This window comes from Panthera pardus, unplaced genomic scaffold (genome assembly GCF_024362965.1).
Source record: "Panthera pardus isolate Hobbes unplaced genomic scaffold, ASM2436296v1 HiC_scaffold_17, whole genome shotgun sequence".
Classification (NCBI taxonomy): Eukaryota; Metazoa; Chordata; class Mammalia; order Carnivora; family Felidae; genus Panthera; species Panthera pardus.
Window position 1 is genome coordinate 21,740,518 of NW_026526732.1, and position 22,900 is coordinate 21,763,417.

At 37.1% G+C, this 22,900-nt stretch overlaps 1 protein-coding gene across 4 annotated transcripts in view; it reads right to left on the bottom strand.

The window, feature by feature from the left end:
- The window catches only part of UTRN (utrophin), a 487,285-nt gene that overhangs the window by 266,895 nt on the left and 197,490 nt on the right, over positions 1-22,900 (bottom strand). For all 4 annotated transcript variants that reach the window (XM_053904408.1, XM_053904406.1, XM_053904407.1 and 1 more), the window contains exons 41-44: positions 16,744-16,894; positions 15,332-15,507; positions 5,020-5,155; positions 2,858-3,007 (exon numbers count right to left, since the gene is read on the bottom strand). In XM_053904408.1, coding sequence (XP_053760383.1) covers positions 2,858-3,007; positions 5,020-5,155; positions 15,332-15,507; positions 16,744-16,894 — 613 coding nt within the window. The remainder of the gene's footprint in view (positions 1-2,857; positions 3,008-5,019; positions 5,156-15,331; positions 15,508-16,743; positions 16,895-22,900) is intronic.

Genomic DNA, 22,900 nt, shown 5'->3' on the forward strand with positions numbered 1-22,900 from the left:
TCCCCAGAATACCGTTAATATTCTGCAATCCTGACTTTACACCTACCTCTCTGATTGATCTTCTAAGCATCCTTCACCAGCTCATTCTCCTCTGCCCATCCATCAAATACTGACACTCTATAGGGTAGGTTTTTTTGGTCTTCCTACCCTTGACCCTGGCTTCTCTCCCTGAGTCCTGGTTTCTAATGGTTTCATTTATCATATGGAGTTTTAACAGGCTGACAACTCCGAAAAATGTATCTTCAGTCCAGCTCATTCTGTCAATTGGATATTCAGACATGTCCAAATCTGAATTCATCACCCATTTCCCTGCCACCCCCCTTCCCAAGGTGATCTAATGACTCTAACTGATCTTTCCAGATCAGTTATTCTGATCTGGACACTGGTCTTTGCTCAGAGGAGTTACTTGATATCCTGATATTATCCTAAGGCCATCCATCGCTAGGATCACGCCATCCATCTCTAAAGTGAAGCTACAGTGATTTTTCAAGATGTGACTTTCTCCTGATTAAAACCCATCCACTGCTCTCAAGGCGATGAAGTGTTCTCAAGATGGAGCTCGAATTCCTTGTTGAGGCATGATGAGGCCTCTAGGATCTGGGTCTGCAAGCATCTCTTATTCTGCTGCTGCACACTGAGCTACTTCCAAGACCCAAATGCACTGTGCTCATTCCCTGTCCCCTGTAGACCCTTCCACTTTTTTGATTCTTCTCCCTGTGATGCTCCTTCCCCCATTCTTCATCTACCCATACTTATTCATTCTTTCTAAATTAGCATGGATATGATCTCCACCAAATCTTCCATGATTACTTCCCAAAGCCAGGTAGGTGCACTATCTTTATGTCCCCATGGGTACCTCTATGTTGTAAGTTTTTGACTACTTGCCTCACCAACAATAAACTCTTTGGGTTAGAAGCAGTGTCATACTCTTTGCTGTATTCCTAGTTCTTAAAATGGTGCCTGGCATACACCAAGAGTCCAGTCAAAACTACTGAGTGAATAAATACATGAATGAATGAAATGCCCCGGGTTAGTATTTCCCAAAGTACATTTATTGAAATTCTCTCCACAGTAAGTACTGTCTGACCTTGGACACTCATAATTCACCTAAGTAGAGTAAAACCAACGTGAAGTGATAAAGGAACTTTTGGCTTTGTCTAACACAGTGCTCCCAAATTAACCACTGTGTCCTCTTCCACACAATATCTATTGACATGCTTTGTGTTAAATACATATGTGTGCTCTGATTGAATATGCAAAAGCTGTGCCTGGCATGTTTGACACGGGGCCAACATGTCTGCAGAGTAGTGTAAGGGAGAGAGACGGGAAGATGAAGTCAGAGAGAAAAGAAGAAGCCAGAACATGAGGGGCCTAACAAGTCACAGTAAGAACTTCAGCCTTTACTCCGAGTGAGGTGGAAAACCATTAGTGGGCTTTGCTCAGAGGAGTTACTTGATCAGAATTATGTTTAAACAAATACTTCACTGCTTTGTTGAGAAGAGATTGGCAAAGGGCAGAGGAGGAAGCAGGGACTCCAGTGAGGAGTCCGTTGTAGTAAGCAAGACAAGAGATGATGGTGGCTTAGAACTAGTTAGTAGCAATGGGGTTAGGGAAAAGCATTCAAATTTATGACGTTCTTCAAACCTAAAAAACAAGTTGAAAAAAAAATACAGGGAATACCCAGCATGCTACCCAACACCTACAATTGTTATAATTTTGCTACATTTGCTTTATCATGTATCTAGCCATCTGGCCGTCCAGGAAACCATCTATCAAATAGATACGTATTTTGAAGGAGAAGCTGATAATGGTGACTCCAAGTTTTGGAGTTTTTAAAATTAAGATGTAACTCATAAGACTGACTCCAAAGATCCTGACCAAACAATAATGAGTAATTACCAGTAAATGAGGTGGGAGAAGTACAGTAAAGCACAGGGAGGAGGTGGAGATCAGGAGCTCAATTTTGTATGTTAGTATGAGATACCCATTGGAGAGCCAAGTGAACATACTGAACAGGTCATTGTACATGGAAGCCTAGAGCATAGAGAGAGGTCAAGGCCAGAGATATACATGTGTGAGTTATCAGTAACAGTGACCATCAAGGTATAATTCTCAACTAGAGAATTTAGGTCAATAAAGCACCTGCATCATTAGATATAGAATGATGGCTATCATTTTAAGGGGATCCAGAAGGGTAAAATTGACTGATATGGGATCTATCCAAACCAGGGGCAGAGACACATCCATTCAGTGTCTCAGACAGACCTCACACTCTGATATGGTATGTACCAGGGTAAAATAAATAGAATCTATGACTTTATCTGCCTTTAATTGTTTTAACTGCAAAAAAAGTAATGACATGAGGGGAAAGACCTTAGCTTAGTCATTTCCAGTATATACTAGGCTAGCACATACTACGCCTGGAGCCCAGTAAATATATGAATAAAAGAATAAATCATTAAAAATAATTAATGGATTGAATAAAATCATTAAAAATAAACCTACATAGGTGAGAAGTCATGTGCAACATCAGGATGTTATTTTAAGGTCTACAATTTACAACTTTATATGGTATTTTATTTTCTAATTCTAATAAACATTCATTATTTGATGTAGTATATACCCCAAAATCCCTAGACCAAAATATCCCATGTAAAATGAAAAGTATTCTCTGAGAATATATGTTTCTGTCCATGACAGATGAAAAAAACAGTAATTACAAACATTGGTAAGCATTAGTAAAACGTGCCCATGTTTGGGTATGCTGTTTAAAAGCAGAACAGTTATATAATCCCACTTCCTTGACAGCAAAATCAATAAACATGAGAAAGGGATCACAGTAATTCTTAATGCACACCTTATTCCATGTTGAATTTACAGTTCTTAAGCTTTCTGAAATTTTTTGTCTTTCATGTAAGCTCAGACTTTTATCTGAAAGCACTTCCAACTCAGTTCGATTCAGCCATTTGAGTTTTTCAGCTTGGACGTCCATCTCCCGGGTTAAGTCCTAAAGGAGTCAGAAGAGAGCTGTCATAAGAAAGTTGCCATACCGAGGAAAGTTCAACTACTGTATCAGAAGTCTCTTTCGGTTATATTCTTAGAAATGTGGATTTCTCGGGGCGCCTGGGTGGCTCAGTCGGTTGACCGCCCGGCTTCGGTTCAGGTCATGATCTCATGGTCTGTGAGTTCGAGCCCCGCGTCGGGCTCTGTGCTGACAGCTCAGAGCCTGGAGCCTGCTTCGGATTCTGTGTCCTCCTCTCTCTCTGCCCCTCCCCCGCTCATGCTCTGCCTCTCTCTGTCTCAGAAATAAATAAACATTAAAAAAAAAAAGAAATGTGGATTTCTAATTTCTTTTATTTTCTTAGAAAATAAACTTATAAAAGCCTGAACTTATATTAACAAACTGTTTGGTTTTTTAAGTTTATTTTGAGAGGGTGGGGGAGGAGCAGAGAGAAGGAGAGAGAGAGAGAGAGAGAGAGAGAGAGAGAGAGAGACAGAGACAGAGAATCCTAAGCAGGCTCCACACTGTCAGCGCAGAGTCTGACGCAGGGCTTGAACTCACAAACTGGGAGATCACAACCTGGGCCAAAACTAAGAGTTGGACACTTAACCAACTGAACCACCAGGAAAGCCCTTGTGCTTTGGCCCTCTTTACCCCCACCTCTTAACAGGGTCATATTATATCATATTTACATTGGTAGTTTCACATTCTGTTCTTAGATAATGAAGATAATGTCTTTTCTAATCAAAGGCAGAAAGAAAGAAAGAAAGAAAGAAAGAAAGAAAGAAAGAAAGAAAGAAAGAAAGAAAGAAACCACAGGAACACCTTATGCATTCATCTGTACCTTATCTCTACCTAACCTAATATACCATCGCACTCTTTGTGACAGCCCCCAAATTGTTTACAAAGTGAAATGTTCCAAGAAAACTATTGAAATTTTTAGGTAAAACGGGAACAATTTTGTTAGATATTTGTCTAACAAGAAGAAAACTTAGTAATTGTTTGCCACATATTTTTCATTATATTAAAAGTTCCTTTCCCAAAATGCCTCAATCATCCTCCTTAAGCAAAATGTTTCATCCAATTAGGGGGCATCCTTTTAGGCGTACTTAGATGCATGCACATGTGTGTTTCAACATGCACAATTTCTTTTAAATCTTCTTTTTAATGTTTATTTATTTTTAAGAGAGACAGAGGGCAAGCGGGAGAAGGGCTGAGAGAGAGGGAGACACAGAATCTGAAGCAGCTCCAGGCTCCAAGCTGTCAGCACAGAGCTGACGCGGGGCTTGAACTCATGAACCACGAGATCATGACCTGAGCCGAAGTCGGACGTTCACCCGACTGAGCCACCCAGGCGCCCCTAACAATTTCTTTTTTTTTTTAATAAAAATATGAGCATATTAATCTTATTGCTCTGCAACAGTATTTTAATTCTTAACACAAAATATATAAAATGTATAGATATAAAAAAGGTATGGATATTTGGATACATTTATATATATTCATCTTTACATATTTTTACATGTTGCATACATATATAACTATAAAAAATTCTTGTTAGTTGTGGATCAACAAAGGACATTTGATTAATACAATCATGATGAGAAGCCTATATAGTAAGCTGTGATGAGTTGCTCTTAAGTCATTTAGAATTTTCTTAAAAAACTCAGTTTTAAAGATAGTTATCAGTAACTATCTTCTAAATCTAACAGCAAAGAACCATACTTTACAGTATTATTGTATTCCAAAATGTTGAAGTCTGTTTAAAATACCCTAAAAATCTTTGGTCTAATACTGAGACCACATGATCTGTCACTTTTCTATGAGTGAAACCTTACCTCTGCAAGAACAAAATTATAGCTGCTCTTAAAAAAAATTCCTCTAAAGTTCACCACATTTACCACAAAGAACAAAGTTTCTTCCCCTTTTCTTCTTCAGTCATGCAACCTCTTATTTTTAGCATAAATGTTCATGCACCAAAAAGCATTGGCAAATATAGAGACAAATAAACCACTTACTGTTAATTCTTGCAGGTTTTCTTCCAGCTCAGTAGTTGATCTCTTTTGCACAGCACTCTCAGTCGTTGATAACCAACAGATCATATCATCTAGTCTTTTTCTATATTCCATCACCTGCTTACTCACTCCTTTTAGCCTAAAAGAATACATTATTGAAAAACATTGACAAAAATTATCCAATTAGAACAGTATATATTTGCTTTGGATATCCTGACTAAATATACCACACACAAAAATGTTCCTAAAAATTAATATATATTTTTAAATGAGTGTCAATAGTGATATGTACATTGTCCAATACCAAAGATTCTTTGACAGTATGATAATAAACATTTTTCCTTCATTAAACTCAAAAACATTGAAACTAAACATTTTCTTCTTTCATCATGAAAAAGTCTACAGAAATTTAATACAAAAGATTTTTTTAAAGCTAGAGACCACTGTACAACATAATGGAGGTTTAAAAAAAGAAAGAAAAGTGTCTTTACCTCAAAAAATAAGAAAAAACACATAATTCTCTTTGAGTAGTCCATGGAGATAGAAAGTCATCATTATATGACATAGTATTCACATTAGGTGGCAACTATTACTCTATTCATAGGAAAGAAAGAATAAGAAGGCAAGACACTGAGAATGGAAAGTTTTTACAAGTATTAGGAAAGACAAGAAAAAATGGAAATTTGGTTAGTTTGTTAAAATAAGTATTATATTTGAATATAGCACCAAGTTATAAAAAGAGAGCTAGAAAAAACAAAGCAAAAGTTTTAAAGGATATAAGGAAACAAATAGTCATATGAATATAAAAAGGGAACTGCCTTAATTAGATCTTTTAAATGTTGTAAGAATAACATTTATAAGTATATAAACCATCTGTCAGAAGATGAGAATATGACTAGAACTCATGATGACAAGATTATGTATTTTTCAGAGAGGGTTTGGAAGCTATTTACAGCTTGGTGGTGGTATCATTATTTTTATAGTTGTGGCTATTAGCTGCCAGTTTAAAAGTTAAATGCAATTTTTAAAATGAATTGCATTTTGTTATCCCTAATAAAAATTTACTTTTTTATGGCTATGACTTTTTCTTTTTAATCACAAAAAAAGTAACATATGATACACTATATAAACCTAATCCAATGCTAAATAAGTACTTGCATATTTAACAGAGTCGGTAATATTTGAAAGAGTCTTTTAATGTTTAAAATCTAATGATAATCACTACATAATCACAAGTTTTCATTTTTAAGCATCCATCAGGAAAGAACACTGCTTCGAAATTAAAATAAATAAATCAAACAATAGTATTAATTGTTAAAGACTGACAATACCAAGACAGGTAATTTACCCTCTTTATCAAAGAGTAATTAACTTAAATAACAGCTTTATAAACACTCAACTACTATTATAAACCTTGTATTAAAAGAAAAGACTTAGAAAGCAGCAGAATACACATCCTTTTCGAGTACACATGGAACATTCTCCAGAACAGATCACATACTGGGTCACAAATCAGCTCTCAACAGGTACAAAAAGACTGAGATCATACCATGCATATATTCAGATCACAATGCTATGAAACTTGAATTCAACCACAAGAAAAATTTGGAAGTCCTCAAAGGCATGGAGGTTAAAGAACATCCCACTAAAGAATGAATGGGTTAACCAGAATATTAAAGAATAAAACAATACATGGAAGAAATGAAAATGAAAACATGACAGTCCAAAACCTTTAGGATGCAGGAAAGGCAGTCCTAAGAGGGAAATATATTGCAATTCAGGCCTATCTCAAGAAGCAAGAAAGGTTGCAAATACATGACCTAACCTTACACATAATGGAGCTAGAAAAGGAACAGCAAAGAAAGCCTAAAGCCAGCAGAAGAAGAGAAATAATAAAGATTAGAGCAAAACTAAATGATATAGAAACAACAACAACAAAAACAAAACAGGAGAACAGATCAACAAAACTAAGAACTGGTTCTGTGAAAGAATTAACAAAAATTGATCAACTCCTTGCCAGACTTCTCAAAAAGAAAAGAGAAAGGACCCAAAGAGATAAAATTACAAATGAAAGAGGAAAGATCACAACCAACACCATGGAAATACAAACAATTATAAAAGAATACTATGAAAGATTATATGCCAACAAACTGGGCAATCTGGAAGAAAAAGACAGATTCCTAGAAACCCACAAACAACCAAAACTGAAATAGGAAGAAATAAAAAATTTCAACAGACCCACAGCCAGCAAGAAATTGAATCAGTAATCAAAAACCTCCCAACAAACAAGAGTCCCGGGCCAGATGGCTTCCCAGAGAAATTCTGCCAGACATTTAAAGAAGAGTTAATACCTATTCCCAAACTGTTCCAAAAGATTAAAAAATGAAAGGAAAACTTCCAAGCTCATTCTATGAAGCCAGCTTTACCATGATTCCAAAACCAGACAAAGACCCCACTAATAAGGAGAATTACAGGCCGATACCCCTGATGAAGATGGATGGAAAAATTCTCAACAAAACACTAGCAAAATGAATTCAACAACATTAAAAGATTATTATTCACCAGGATCAAGTGTGATTTATTCCTGGGCTGCAAGGGTAGGCCAATATTCCCAGTCAATAAACATGATATATCACAATAAAAGAAATGATAAGAACCATAGATCCTGTCAATAGATGCAGAAAAAGCATTTGACAAAGTACAACATCCATTCTTGATAGAAAGCCTCAACAAAGTCCAGAGACAGGGAACACACCCGATATCATAAAGGCCATATTTGAAAGACCCATAGCTAATATCATCCTCAATGGCGAAAAACTGAGAGCCTTTCCCCTACCCTCAGGGACAAGACAAGGATGTCCTCTCTCACCATTACTATTTAACATAGTACTGGAAGTCTCAGCCTCAGCGATTAGACCACGGCATCCAAATCAGCAAGGGGGAAGTCAAGCTTTCACTATTTGCAGACAACATGATATTCTATATAGGAAGCCCAAACGACTCCATCAAAAAATTGCTAGAATTCATACATGATGTATTCAGCAAAGTCACAGGATATAAAATCAACATGCAGAAATCTGTTGCATCCCTATACACCAATAACAAAGCAACAGAAAAAGAAATCAAGGAATTGATTCCATTTACAGTTGCACCAAAAACAGTAAGATATCTAGGAGTAAACCTAACCAAAGAGGTAGAAGATCTGTATTTGGAAACTATAAAACACAAAAGAAACCAAAGAGGACACAAAGAAATGGAAACACATTCCATGCTCCTGGATTGGAAGAAAAAAACAGTGCTAAAATGTCTATACCACCCAAAGCAATCTACACATTTAATGCAATTCCTATCAAAATACCACCAGCATTTTCTGCAGAACTACAACAAACAATCCCAAAATTTGTACGGAACCACAAAAGACCCAGAATAGCCAAAGCAATCCTGAAAAAGAAAAGCAAAACTACAGGCATCACGATTCCAGACTTCAAGTTACATCACAAAGCTGTAGTCATCAAGACAGTATGGCACCAGCACAAAAACAGACATGTAGATCAGTGGCACAGAACAGAAAACCCAGAAATGGACCCACAACTATATGGTCAGCTAATCTTCAACAAAGTAGAAAAGAATGAAGACAGTCTCTTCAACAAATGGTGTTGGGAAAACTGGAGGGCGAGATGCAGAAGAATGAAACTGGACCACCTTATTATATGATATGCAAAAATAAACTCAAAATGGATGAAAGGTCTAAATGTAAGATAGGAAACTAAAAAATCCTACAGGAGAAAATAGGCAGCAATCTCTTTGATCTCGGCCAGAGAAACTTCTTATCAGACATGTCACCAGAGGCAAGGGAAACAAAAGCAAAAATGAACATTGGGACTTCATTAAGATAAAAAGCTTCTGCACAGAGAAGGAAACAATGAACAAAATTAAAAGGCAGCCTACAGAGTGGGAGAAGATATTTGCTAACAACATATCTGATAAAGGGTTAGTATTAAAAATCTACAAAAAAACTTATCAAACTAAACACCCAAAAAGCAAATAATCCAGTTAAGAAATGGGCAGAAGACATGAATAGACACTTTTCCAAAGAAAACATCCAGATGGCTAACAGACATATAAAAAGATGCTCAACATCACTCATCATCAGGGAAATACAAATCAAAACCACAATGAGATACCACACCACCCCTGGAAGAATGGCTAAAATTAACAATACAATAAACAGGTGTTGGCAAAGATGTGGAAAAAGGGGAGTCCTCCTGCACTGTTGGTGGAAATGCAAATGGTGCACTCTGAAGAACAGTATGGAGGTTCCTCAAAAAACTAAAAACAGATCTACCAATACAATTCAGCATTTGCATATTAGGTATTTACCCAAAGGATACAAAAATACAAATTCAAAGGGTACATGCACCCTGATGTTTATAGCAGCATTATCAACAATAGCAAAGCTGTGGAAAGAGCCCAGATGTCCACCAACTGATGAATGGATAACGATGATGTCGTGTGTGTGTGTGTGTGTGTGTGTGTGTGTGTGTGTGTGTATACATGGATGTACATGGAAACATATTCATGTATATACATACACATACATACACACACACACACACTGAAATATTATTCAGCCATCAAAAAGAATGAAATCTTGCCATTTGCAACAACACAGATGGAGCTAGAATGTATTACACTAAGCAAAATAAGTCAATTAGAAAAAGACAAATATGATTTCACTCGTAGAATTTAAGAAAAAAGATGAAAATATCGGGGGGGCGGGGAGAGGAGCAGAAAAAAACAAACTGCAAGAGACTTAACAATGGAGAACAAACTGAGGGTTAACAGAGGGAGGTGGGTAGGAGATGGTCTAGATGGGTGATGGGGATTAAAGAGGGCACTTGTCAAGATGAGCACTGGGTGTTGTATATAAGTGATGAATCACCGAATTCTACTCCTGAAACCAATGTTGCACTATATGCTGGCTAGCTAAAACTAAAAAAAAAAAAGAGAGAGAGAGTTGGAATTTATATTTCCAATGTTTCATAATCATGACTAACTCAGTATTTTGAAAATATATCTATGAAGGATATAGTTTCTATGAAGGAAACTAACATCAAGCAATTTCAATAACATATTTGAGTCACAAAATTTTCATCCTCAAACTAGCTAAATATAATCTACCCTTTAAATGTTATCACTAAGAGTAAAAACAAGTTATAGATTTATGTTTAAACAGATAACAATTGCTCATTAAGGAATAACAGCATAAGTTGACAAACTGTACAAATATGTAACTACAAGCACGCAATACAAAAACAAATTAAACTGTGTGCTATTCCTCAATGACTCTGATACCAGTACACACACAAGCTCCTAAAATTGCAAGGTGGCCCCAATTTAAGATAAGTTACAACCTGGAATGAAGTCAAACATGAATTTATGAAAATAAATATTGCTTTAGTTAAAATATAAGATGTTGCAGAAGAGATTCATTATTCTTATCTCTTCCCCAAAATGAGTAAAATATGTATTAGCTTCACCTTGTTAGTTCCAGGAGGAATAATTACCACATTCCACAGAGATCCATTTGAAAATCTTTAGCAGAATTTCTGCTAGCATTGTTAATACCATGCCAGCAAATACATCTTTTGCCTTAAGAAGGCCTGGGAGCCAGATGATTTGCAAGCTAGAAGGACTCTCCATGAAAACTCATTAGCACGGCACACAAAACCCTATGGGACCTCAGCTTCCAATCCCACCCCCGGTCCCCTGAATCCTCCTTGTCCTGTAACTTTGCAAATCTCTCACCTGGTCATGCTATTTCATGCCGTTCCCCCTTTGCCTGCTCAACTTCTTTTCCCTAGAAGCCTCTCTCTCGGATAAATTTACGGGGAGTTGTTACAAATGCTTCAAACCTCAGTTCAAGATACTTCTCCTCTGATGCCTAAATTCCATGTCCCAAAAAGACCCCACTGAAAAAGAGAACTACAGGCCAAAAGAGAACTGATGAACTTAGACACAAAAATTCTCAACAAAATACTAGCAAATCAAATCCAACAGTACATTAAAAGAATCACCCACCATGATCAAGTGGGATTTATTCCTGGGCTGCAAGGGTGCTCCAATATTCACAAATCAATCAACATGATACATCACATTAATAAAAGAAAGGATTCTAAGAACTATGTGATCCTGTCAATAGATACAGAAAAAGCATTTGACCAAGCACAACATCCATTCTTGATAAAAAGCCTCAACAAGGTAGGGATAAAGGAAACATATCTCAAAATCATAAAGCCAGATACAAAAAACCCACAGCTAATATCATCCTCAATGGGGAGAAACTGAGAGCCTTTCCCCTACCCTCAGGGACAAGACAAGGATGTCCACTCTCACCATTACTATTAACATAGTACCGGAAGTCTTAGCCTCCGCAATCATACAACAAAAGGAAATACAAGGCATCCAAATCAGCAAGGGGGAAGTCAAACTTTCACTATTTGCAGACAATACGATACTCTATATAGAAAACCCAAAAGACTCCACCAAAAAATTGCTAGAACTGACACACGAATTCAGTAAAGTCACAGGATATAAAATCAACATACAGAAATCTGTTGCATTCCTATACGCCAATAGTGAAGCAGCAGAAAGGGAAATCAAGGATTCAACACCGTTTATGGTTGCACCACAAACAAGATACCTAGGAGTAAACCTAACCAAAGAGGTAGAAGATCTGTACTTGGAAAACTATAAAACACTTATGAAAGAAACTGAAGAGGACACAAAGAAGTGGAAACACATTCCATTCTCATGGATCAGAAGAGCAAACATTGTTAAAATATCTATACCACCCAAAGCAATCTACACATTTAATGCAATTCCTATCAAAATACCACCAGCATTTTCTGCAGAACTACAACAAACAATCCCAAAATTTGTATGGAACCACAAAAGACCCCAAAAAGCCAGAGCAATCCTGAAAAAGAAAAGAAAAGCTAGAGGCATCACGATTTCAGACTTCAAGTTATATCACAAAGCTGTAGTCATTAAGACAGTATGGCACCATCACAAAAACAGACATGTAGATCAGTGGCACAGAACAGAAAACCCAGAAATGGACCCACAACAACACAGTCAACTAATCTTCGACAAAGCAGAAAAGAATATCCAATGGAATAAAGACAGTCTTTTCAACAAATGGTGTTGGGAAAACTGGAGGCCAAGATGCAGAAGAATGAAACTGGACCACTTTCTTACACAATACACAAAAGTAAATTCCAAATGGATGAAAGATCTAAATGTGAGACAGGAAACCACCAAAATACAAGAGGAGAATACAGGAAGCAACCTCTTGGACCCCAGTCAGAAAAATCTTACTAGACACGTCTCCTGAGGCGAGGGAAACAAAAGCAAAAATGAACATTGGGACTTCGTCAAGATAAAAAGCTTCTGCATAGTGAAGGAAACAATCAACAAAACTAAAAGGCAGCCTACAGAATGGGAGAAGATATTTGTTAATGACATATCTGATAAAGGGTTAGTATTCAAAATCTATAGAAAATTTATCAAACTAAACAAACAACCCAGTTAAGAAACAGGTATTACATATAATAGACACTTTTCCAAAGAAGACATCCAGATAGCTAATAGACACATGAAAAGATGCTCAACATCACTCATTACCAGGGAAATACAAATAAAACCATGATGAGATATCAAAATGGCTTAACAACACAATAAACAACAGGTGTTGGCAAGGAGTTGGGGGTGGGGGGGCACGGGGAAGGGAGCCCCCTTGCACTCTTAGTGGGAATGCAAACTGGTATAGCCACTCTGGAGAACAGTATGGAGGTTCCTCAAGAAACTAAAAATAGAACTACGCTACAATCCAGCATTTGCACTGTTAGTTATTTACCCAAAAGGATACAAAAAACACAGATTCAAAGGGGTACAATGCACCCCAGTGTTTATAGCTGCATTATCAACAGTAGCAAAGCTGTGGAAAGAGCCCAGATGTCCATCAACTGATGAATGGGTAAAGAAGATGTGGTATATAGATATGTGTACACACACACACACACACACACACACACACACACACACACACAGTGGAATATTACATAGCCATCAAAAAGAATGAAATCTTTCCATTTGCAAGGACATGGATAGAGCTAGAGAGTATTATGCTAAGCAGAATAAGTCAGAGAAAGACAAATACCATATGATTTCACTCATATGTGGAATTTAAGAAATAAAACAGATGAACATAGGGGAAAAAAGAAAAAAGAGAAAGACAACCTAAAAAACAGAGTCTTAACTATAGGGAGCAAACTGAGGGTCGTGGAAAGGGTTTGGGGGGGCTAAGTGGGTGATGGGCATTAAGGAGTGCACTTGCTGTGATGAGCACTGGGTGTTGCATGTAAATGATGAATCAATAGATTCTACACCTGAAACTGATATTACACAGTATATTAACTGACCGTAATTTAAATAAAAACATGAAAAAAAATAATTCCATGCCCCATCACTGCTGCCTCTGTGACAACACAGTATCTCCTTAACAACATGCTTTTCAATCATACCATATCATTTGTCCTTTTGAATATTTTCTTCATCCTAATCTCTGAGTTCCTTAGAGGTTCAAAAGATATTGATCAAATCAATCAATCAATTACTGCCAAAACTCAGCAATAACATGCTTAGAGAATAAGTTTTCATTTCACTTACTATTGTAAAAACTAGATATTTTGAGTGTTTACTATGAACAGTTTGCCATATCCTTTTCACAAACACTGTCTCATTTAATCCTCATAACACTCCTCTGAGAAGTTATCACAGCTCTTATTTACAGAGGAGGAAACTTGGCCAGAGAGCTGTGGTCTTCTGGGATTTGTTCACGCACGGTATGTGAAAGCATAAGTTCGTGCTATCACCAACTTTCTGTGAGACCTAGACAAATTACTTAACCTCTCCCCTCTCAGCCTCAGTTTGAAAAGCTATACAATGAGTCTAAGAGTCCCCTCAGAAGAGAGTTGAGAAGATAAAATGAAACAATGTATGCCAGGTGCCAAACGTGGTCTCTACCACATGGCAATCTCTCAACCCAAAGGCAAAAACCATTATTTGCCTCTGACCGAAACACACAAAAGAACAGATGATGTTATTTTATAAAAAGCAGCCATGGGCCAAATAGTCATAGCTCCATATTTTATGTTCTATTTTACACTATAAAACTGGACTTGGTAAAATATTAGATTGGTCCATAACAAAACAATAGCTTATCACTAATATATCACCTACAAAATTAAAATTAGAAAAAAAAATTGGGGGCTTTTCAATCCGAAACTACCATCAACCTAAAAAGAAGATCATCAGTGGGGTGAAATGTATTAAGCAAAGTAGAAATCATGCATTAAATCTTGAGTGTCTCAAAAATAACTTCAAATAATTTTAAAGCAATACATAAAATAATTTGTAATGTTGAGTATTATATTCACTGGTAATCAAGCATTTTTGCAATCCGAAGACACACTAATAAAATCTGGGACATTGTAACATAATCTGACACAAATCAGACAGTAATTCATTGTATTTATTATATTATGCAAATGAGGAACTATATTATTTACAAACCACCAGCATATGTGGATGTAACACCCTTAGACATTAAGAACAACCAAGTAAGAGGGATTTCAGAGGAAGACCCCAAGGCCCCGTCAGGAAGTGAGTGAGTGAAATGTCTGACCCTGAACCCAGATCTTTAGTCTGCAAGTCCAAGGTATTCCTGACCTAGTTCAAGTTCCTTCCACACAGTTGCCATATCATAATAAAATGTCAGAAATGAGAGGAATAAAGATATTTTTCATACATATCACATCTGAGTAGAAATGTGAGACTTTACAGGTAGCCTAAAAATACAGTAAGAGACAACATTCTAAAAATATAGAACATCACTGGGGCGCCTGGGTGGCTCAGTTGGCTGACCATCTGGCTCTTGATTTCGGCTCAGGTCATAATCCCAGCATTGTGGGATCAAACCCACATCGGGTTCCTCAACACTGAGCATGGAGCCTGCTTAGGATTCTCTCTCTTTCTCTCCCCCTGTCTCTCTCTGTCACTCATGCTCTCTCTCTCTCTCTCTCTCTTAAATAAAAATATATATAGAACATCACAGCAGAGGTCTTAAATGTCACTACAACTCATATCGTGATATCAGATAATAGAGGAATTTTGAACTCATCTAACTGTATCTTAAAAGGCTCTGCCAAAATATCTTAACCCCTGTGCCCTTGAGTTATCACCGCTACATCACCTTGGCCGCCGGTCCTTCACTTCCGCAAAGATCACACTCCAGCGCTGGTTTAAACCTGCCAGCTTGTCTTTCAAGAAGCTTCCATCTGTGGGGGAGAGTTTCTGTACAATCCCATCCCCAGTTCTGTTTAGGGCTGCAAAACTGGGCTGGTGGCTGCTGATTCCCTCTTCGAGTTCCTGTAACAGAGTATAACTCAAGATTAACTCCACAACTGAACTATGCAGTGAATCCACAAAGGTACTGTGGCATCAGTTTAAGTGTTAAGAAAAACAAAGTCCTGGAAGAATATTTTATGTTCATGAAAAAGGCATTTTAAAACACTTTACTTACATCTGAATGAACACGCGAAATGAAATCGATTTTGAAATCTAACCCATTCTCATGAGTGCCATCAAGCAAAATACACTGAAAGAGGATAGCCTAATAACATAAAATAAGCAACAGCTGTTTACACTGAAAGCACAAGCATCAGAAATCTGTTGCATTTCTATACACCAATAATGAATTATGTTTGAGTAAAGTAGATGGTTTGTCTTCCTTCAAATATGTGCTTGAAAGCATTTCTAAATACAATGTGTGTGTGTGTGTGTGTATACCTCCACATACCCTTATGTCCTACCATATGTAAGTAAATGTCAATGTGTATTTCATTGACACACTGCTTCACGAGTCGGTAAATTTTTAAGCAATTAAAAAAGGATATTTTAAAGTCAAATGTGAGCACTTATCGATAACCCATAAAATAAGAAAAATGCATTAACATGTTTATGAAAGAAAAAGCACTTTCTAACTTCTCATGAGCCTTCTACATAAAGTATATTTTAAAGATTTAATAAAAGAATATATTTTAACAATGGTAAACTGAAATTCTGCTTGCTTTTGACTATTATTTTTAAAGACCCGTTATCAACAGAACTGATTTAACTATTGTGTTATATTTCCCAAGACTGCATTCGACTCATATGAGCAGCAGCCCTGACACAGCTCAAGAATAATTTACTTGTACAAAAATTATCAATGATACAAAGAAAAACAAGATGTCTAGTGTTTAAGCACATAAAACAGAGGTGAGGTATGCAGATATCTTTCTGTCCTTGATAAAGCCTTACGTACAAAATTAGCAAATGTTTTGAATATAAAATTTTAAAAATAAAATTGTGTTTTACATTAACCACTAAAGAGCATCTTTTATTTAAATTTTTAAAGTCCTAATTAAAGACTGTAAATACCAATTTTTCTTAGACCTTTGAAAGTGGAAAGTAGAACTGGGACAAAAATTACAGGTTGACTATGTACTCCTGAAAAGTTAACACGATTTGCCCTTACTTTCCAAATCAGTCTTAAGTGTCCCATACTGAAAAAAATATGCCACCTTCTGAGCAGACCTGTATCCTCGGATGGAAAGCACTCACCTGCTGGTGCATCCTGGCTTTCTCCAAGTCCAGGCCACCATCGGGAGCAAAGGTTTCAGCCAGTAACTCTTCAGCCTCTGTTAGCCACTGTGTGAGGTCATTAAGGTCACAGTGGAACTGTCGCCATTCTTCCATAGCCCTATCAAAATAACTAGAGGACAAGAAACAAAATAGGTTTTCAAACTTTCCAGGACTGTCTAGAAATAATTTTTCTTTTTTTTTTTTCTTTTTTTTTATTTAATGTTTTTATTTATTTTTGCGACAGAGACAGAGCATGAGCAGGGGAGGGGCAGAGAGAGAGGGAGACACAGAATCAGAAGCAGGCTCCAGGATCTGAGCTGTCAGCACAGAGCCCGATGCGGGGCTCGAACCCATGAACCATGAGATCATGACCTGAGCCAAAGTCGGTTGTTTAACCGACTGAGCCACCCAGGGGCCCCTAGAAATAATTTTTCTAAAGAGGCAATTGAAATCTCATTTAAATTGAAAGCCTCACAACAAGTGAATTCACAGCTCACCGCTCCCATAAGATCAGTTTTCACAAAGGACTACAGTTAAAGATTTCTCTTAGAGAAACATGCACCATACCAAGGGCAATCCTGCCCCTCTCTCTCTTAACATGTATGCACACATGCACACACACTAGGCAGCTTTTCAACTGAAAAGACAGACTGCTCCAGCTTGGAAAATCAAGGTTGATTAGCTGTAGCCATGCTAACCTACCCAACTTTAAACACTTAACATGTTAAATACCATGAAATGTAAAATATGACCAATCACTCTATTCTCTTAGGAAAAAAATATGATGTTTTACTCCCAGAACACTCAGCTCCTAGCTAGAACAAAACCCAAAAGGCCAAAACACCTCAAAATTTCCTTGCACTCCATTATCACTGTGTTATAGACTGCTTGTGTCCCCCCAAATTCATATGCCGAAGTTCTAGTTCCACAACGTGACTATATTTGGAGAAAGAGGGCCCTTAAGGAGGTAATTAAGGTTAAATGAGGTCGTAAGAGCGGAGCTCTAATCCCGTTAAGACTGGTGTCCTAATAGGAAGAGAAATAAGCACCAGAGATTGATCTTTCTCTCCTCTCTCTCTCTCTCCCTCACTCTTTCTCTCTCTCATTTTGCAACAACACAAAGCAAAGGCCATGGAAGGACACAGTGAGAAGCTGACCATCCATCCGCAAGCCAGGATGAGAGGCCTCATTAAACGCTAACCCTGCTGGCACCTTGAGCTTACACTTTCTGTCTCCAGAACTGAGAGAAATGTGTTTGTTGTTTAAGGCACCCCGTCTGTGGTATCTTATGATGGCAGCCCTAGCCAACTAATACACTCTGGGCAATGACTACTCTGGAGCGTCCCCTTCATTTGAACAGAATGGAAGTGTCTACAAAGCCCACGTTAGTCAATGAGACACAGGGCTATCGAAATGCCTATTTAAACCTAACTTCTGGGGCACCTGGGTGGCTCAGTTGGTTGAGCGTCCAACTCCTGATTTTGGCTCAGGTCACGATCTCAGGATCGAGTCCCCAGTTGGGCTCTGCACTGAGCATGGAATCTGCTTGAGATTCTCCCTCTCTATCTCTCTCTCTCTCTCTCTCTCTCTCTCTCTCTCTGTCTCTCTCTCTCTCTCTCTGTCTCTCTGTCTCTTTCTTTCTCACCCCCCTGCCTCTCCCCCTCTGCTCACCCTCTAAAATAATAAATAAGCAAATAGCTGCTTTAAAAGCAAGATAAAGTCACACTCCACTGCTTGTCATATTTGGAACACATAAAATAAGTACAAAAAGGAAAGCTTTGTTGGATTAGGATCCTAAATTTCCTTGTGCCTTTTTTTTAGAGTAGTAGTGCTAGGAGAGATTTAGATGATATCCCTAAGATTTTAACAATATTAATAAAATTTTTACTTCGTGTAATAAAAAACTAATATTATTTTCAAAAAATAATAAAATGGTCCCTGGCATCACTAACTCCTAAATAAAGTTTATATTTTCTTTTTCCACGAAAATCATTTTGAAAACTCAGTTAATATCTGTTGAGTGCCCACAGGGAAGGAACATTCTATTAGGCACTACAAAAATAAGAACACTTCAAACAAACACTGTGAGAAGATACAGAGACAATCTTCACTACTTTTCACAAAACTATACAAAAACTAAATAACCAACATAGAATTCCAACTTTTCAGATGCTGCAATAACGAACAGAAAACATTGCTAAAAAGTCTTCCTCAAAGATCTGAACACCTGGAGTATATAAACATTACATTTGGTAAAGATCATTATCACTGCAAAAAGAACATAAATTCAAAATAAATCTAAGCAACATAGCTATGGATTAAATAAGAAAAAGTCAAAAGAAAGGGAGATGCATGCTCGGGAAGGTCTTGCAAAGCCATCACCTTCGCTCTAACCCAGCCAGCTCAGATGGAAGACAGCACAGTATTGTGAAAGGCTGTGAACTTCCAGAGAATCAGACTCGAAGTTCCAGCCTTACTGCATGCTTGGTTTAGAGCTGAACTATAAACATATGAGTTTGCTAATCTCTAATATTTCAATGGCCTTGCCAACTTCCCCCAAAAGTCATCTCACCACCAATGTACCCTGTCTCTGCTAATGGTACCACCACCTACCGCAGGTCCTCAAGCCAAAGACTTGAGGCTCATTTTTTACTCCTCCCTCCTCCTACGCCAACATCCCACCGATCGCCACATTTTACTGACTCAACTATTTAATTCTCAAATTTTCCCTTAGTTTTCACTTCCATAGCTACTATCCTAATCAAGTTATCATCCTGTGACCAGCATAGACTGGTCTTCTGGCGCTCAGTCTTGTCCTCTACCAATGCATTCTGCAATCAGCAAACTGTCATTCCCTTGTTAAAATACTGCAATGGCTCCCTATTGTTCTCACAGTAAAATACAAACTACAGCTGACCCTTGAACAACACGGCTGAACTACACAGGTCCACATACACATGGACTTTTCCTATAAATACTGAAATGTGTTTTCTCTTCCCTATAATTTTAATAACATTTTCTCCTTTCTAGCTTACTTTATTATACAAATACAGTATATAATACATTAAACATACAAAACACATGCTAATAGACCATGTTATCAGTAAGGCTTTTGTCAACAGTAAGCATGTTATCATTAAGGCTCTGCCCAACAGTAAGGATCAGTAGTTAAGTTTTGGGGGAGTCAAAAGTTATATACAGATTTTCAGCTACATGAAGGGGGGGGGGGCGGTCAGTGCTCCTACCTCCATATTGCTCAAGGGTCAACTATACTTAACATGATACCCAAGGTCCTTCTAATATAGTCCCTTTTGGACTTTTTGGTTTCATCTCTCTCAGTTCTAACTCTGCTGGACTATTTCCACATCCTTAACAGCACAGCACTCTCTCTTTTTATCTATGACAGTTGCAATGTTGTGTTCCCTCTATTCCTTCACCTAGGTAACTTCACAATCTCCAGGAAGACTTCCCAGATCCTTCAGGGTGCCTAGCAAGGCCTCTTGTATTGTCCCCATCACAGCACTATGCACTACTTAACAAGTGCTTGTCTATAGTTTTCTACTATATACATTTGGACCCCAGGAAAGAGACTATATATATTTAGTACATCTGCCTTATAATCTTTTATAACTACTTACACATAGCTGCATGTGCCTTGAATTAGTCAACACTCAATAAATATTGGTCAAACAGATGGTGCATGGATAGATGGATAGACAAGCACATAGAGGTAGGTGGCTGGGTGAAGTCATAAAATTGAATTTCAAAAACTTTTTAGACAATAGAAAAAGAATGATAAAATTAAGAACGAAAACTGTTCCTTGTATAAGATGGAATTCTGAGTAAGAATTAGAAACTAGGAAGGAAAAGAAAACAAAGTAAATTTTAATCTAGTTTGTGTGAAATGAATGAAGGAACCTTTTTTGAGCAACATAGACAGGGTATAAAAAATGAGGCCATCTAGATAACACTGTTAAAAACCTAAATTCAAGACGAAAGGTCTGAACTTTGTCCTTATACCAGTGAAAGCCACCAAAGGAAATACAGAGGATGAGTACCTGAGAAGACATTCTTAAGAGAGAAGATAGCTTAAGGACCCAAAGATCCAAGATGAGAAGGAAGAAATAACTGGTTGACATAAAGGGAAGAAATTCTTCCAGGAAAAGGGAGCTCCATTATTTGTCTACGATGGTTGTAAAATTACTTATTTGGAAAAATATGAAACTAATACCATGCACCAGTGTAGAGTAGGCATAAGGGAGTTCTCAAAGTAAGATGATATATTTTCATGGTTTTTCTCTCACTTTTACTATAGGCCAACAAAATTTGAAAAGTTTGTGGAGTTTTTCCCATAGATTAGTTTTATCTCTATTTTTGTTTAAGCTATTTAAATTTAGTTAGTTAACATATAGTATAATAAATCAGAGAAAGACAAATAACATGATTCCACTCATACATGGAATTAAAGAAACAAAACAGATAAACATAGGGGAAAGAAAAAAAGAGAGACAGAGGCAAACCATAAAATAGACTCATAACTACAGAGAACAAACTACTGAGGGTTGCGGGGGGGTCGGGGGGAGTTGGGCAGGGGGATGGGCTAAATAGGTGATTGGTATTGATGAGGGCACTTGTTGTGACGAGCACCAGTTGTTTATGTAAGTGATGAATCACTCAATTCTACTCCTGAAAAAGTTTGAAAGTTTTATAGACCAAATAGCACAGGGAGCTGGTATAGATTAATGGACTTGGTGGTCACCCTCATGTGATTATAACTGATAACTGAAACCATGAAAGTACAGGATGTTTGCCATTGTCTTGATAGTTTACAAAAAAAAAAAATAGAATAGAAAGAAATTCTCACGTAGTGCTTGTGAAAGGTGGATAAATGTCGATAGAGAAAAAATAAACATTTAGGATAGATGACCCAAGTTGAAAGAGAAAAACAAAAATTAAGAATAAGAGGGGCACCTGGGTGGCTCAGTCGGCTGAGCATCCGACTGTGGCTCAGGTCATGATCTCACGGTTCATGAGTTCAAGCCTTGCGTCAGCTTTGCTGTTGTTAACACAGAGCCCACTTCAGATCTTATGTACCCCCTCTCTCTGCCACTCCCCCGTGCGCACACACACTCTTTCCCTCAAAATTAAATAAGCATTTAAAAATACTAAGAATAAGAACATAATGCATCCAAGTGCTGGGATGAATAATAGAGGTAACCTTTTAGCAAATATAATCAAGTTAACAAAGAAAACAAAATAATAAAAGTTGTGATAGATTACACTCTTCTAGAATAAAAAATATAGTTTGGTGCCTAAACTTTTGAAACTTCCCAATGAATAAACTATTTTCTAAAAGGTAACATTTTTATAATCAAGAAAATGGCAGAACTTCTGCTATCAGCATTACTAATCAACAATGTGCTTGAAGTTCTACCATATTAGCCAAATGCATATATGCAAACAGGAAACTTTTTTTTTAAAAAGAAGAAAAAATGATCATTATATACAATTGATGTGTCAATATACTACAAAGGTCAAGACAATCAAGTTCATACTCACACACATATGCACACAGAGTGCAGAAGAAAGCTACCGCACACAAATTCGAAAGTAACAAACAAGAAAAGCATAAGCCTGGATAATGGGAAGCAACCAAGTTGAACAGCAAAAAGAAAAAAATAATAATAATACATTTGATCTTAGCCAAAAGGCTGAGAAGTGATAAAAATAATAATAATAATAATAATAATAACAATAATAATGAAACTAGTTTAGGGGAACTCTGAAATATCATCAAGTGTAATACATTCACTTGATGAATGGGATCCCAAAATTAGAAGACAGCAAGAAGGGGACAGAAAATTATGTGAAGAAATAATAGCTGAAAGCATCCCTAACAATGGAAAGTAAACAGACATCCAGGTCCAGGAAATCACAGAGAGTCCCAAACAAGATATACCCACAAAAACAAACGATAAAGAGAGACTCTTAAAAGCTGTAAGAAAAAGCAAACAGTTACATACAAGGGAAATCCATATAGCTATCAACTGATTTTTCCACAGAAACTTTGCTAGCCAGAAGCCAGTGGCATGATCTATTCTAAATGCTAAAGGGAGAAAATCTACAATCAAGAATA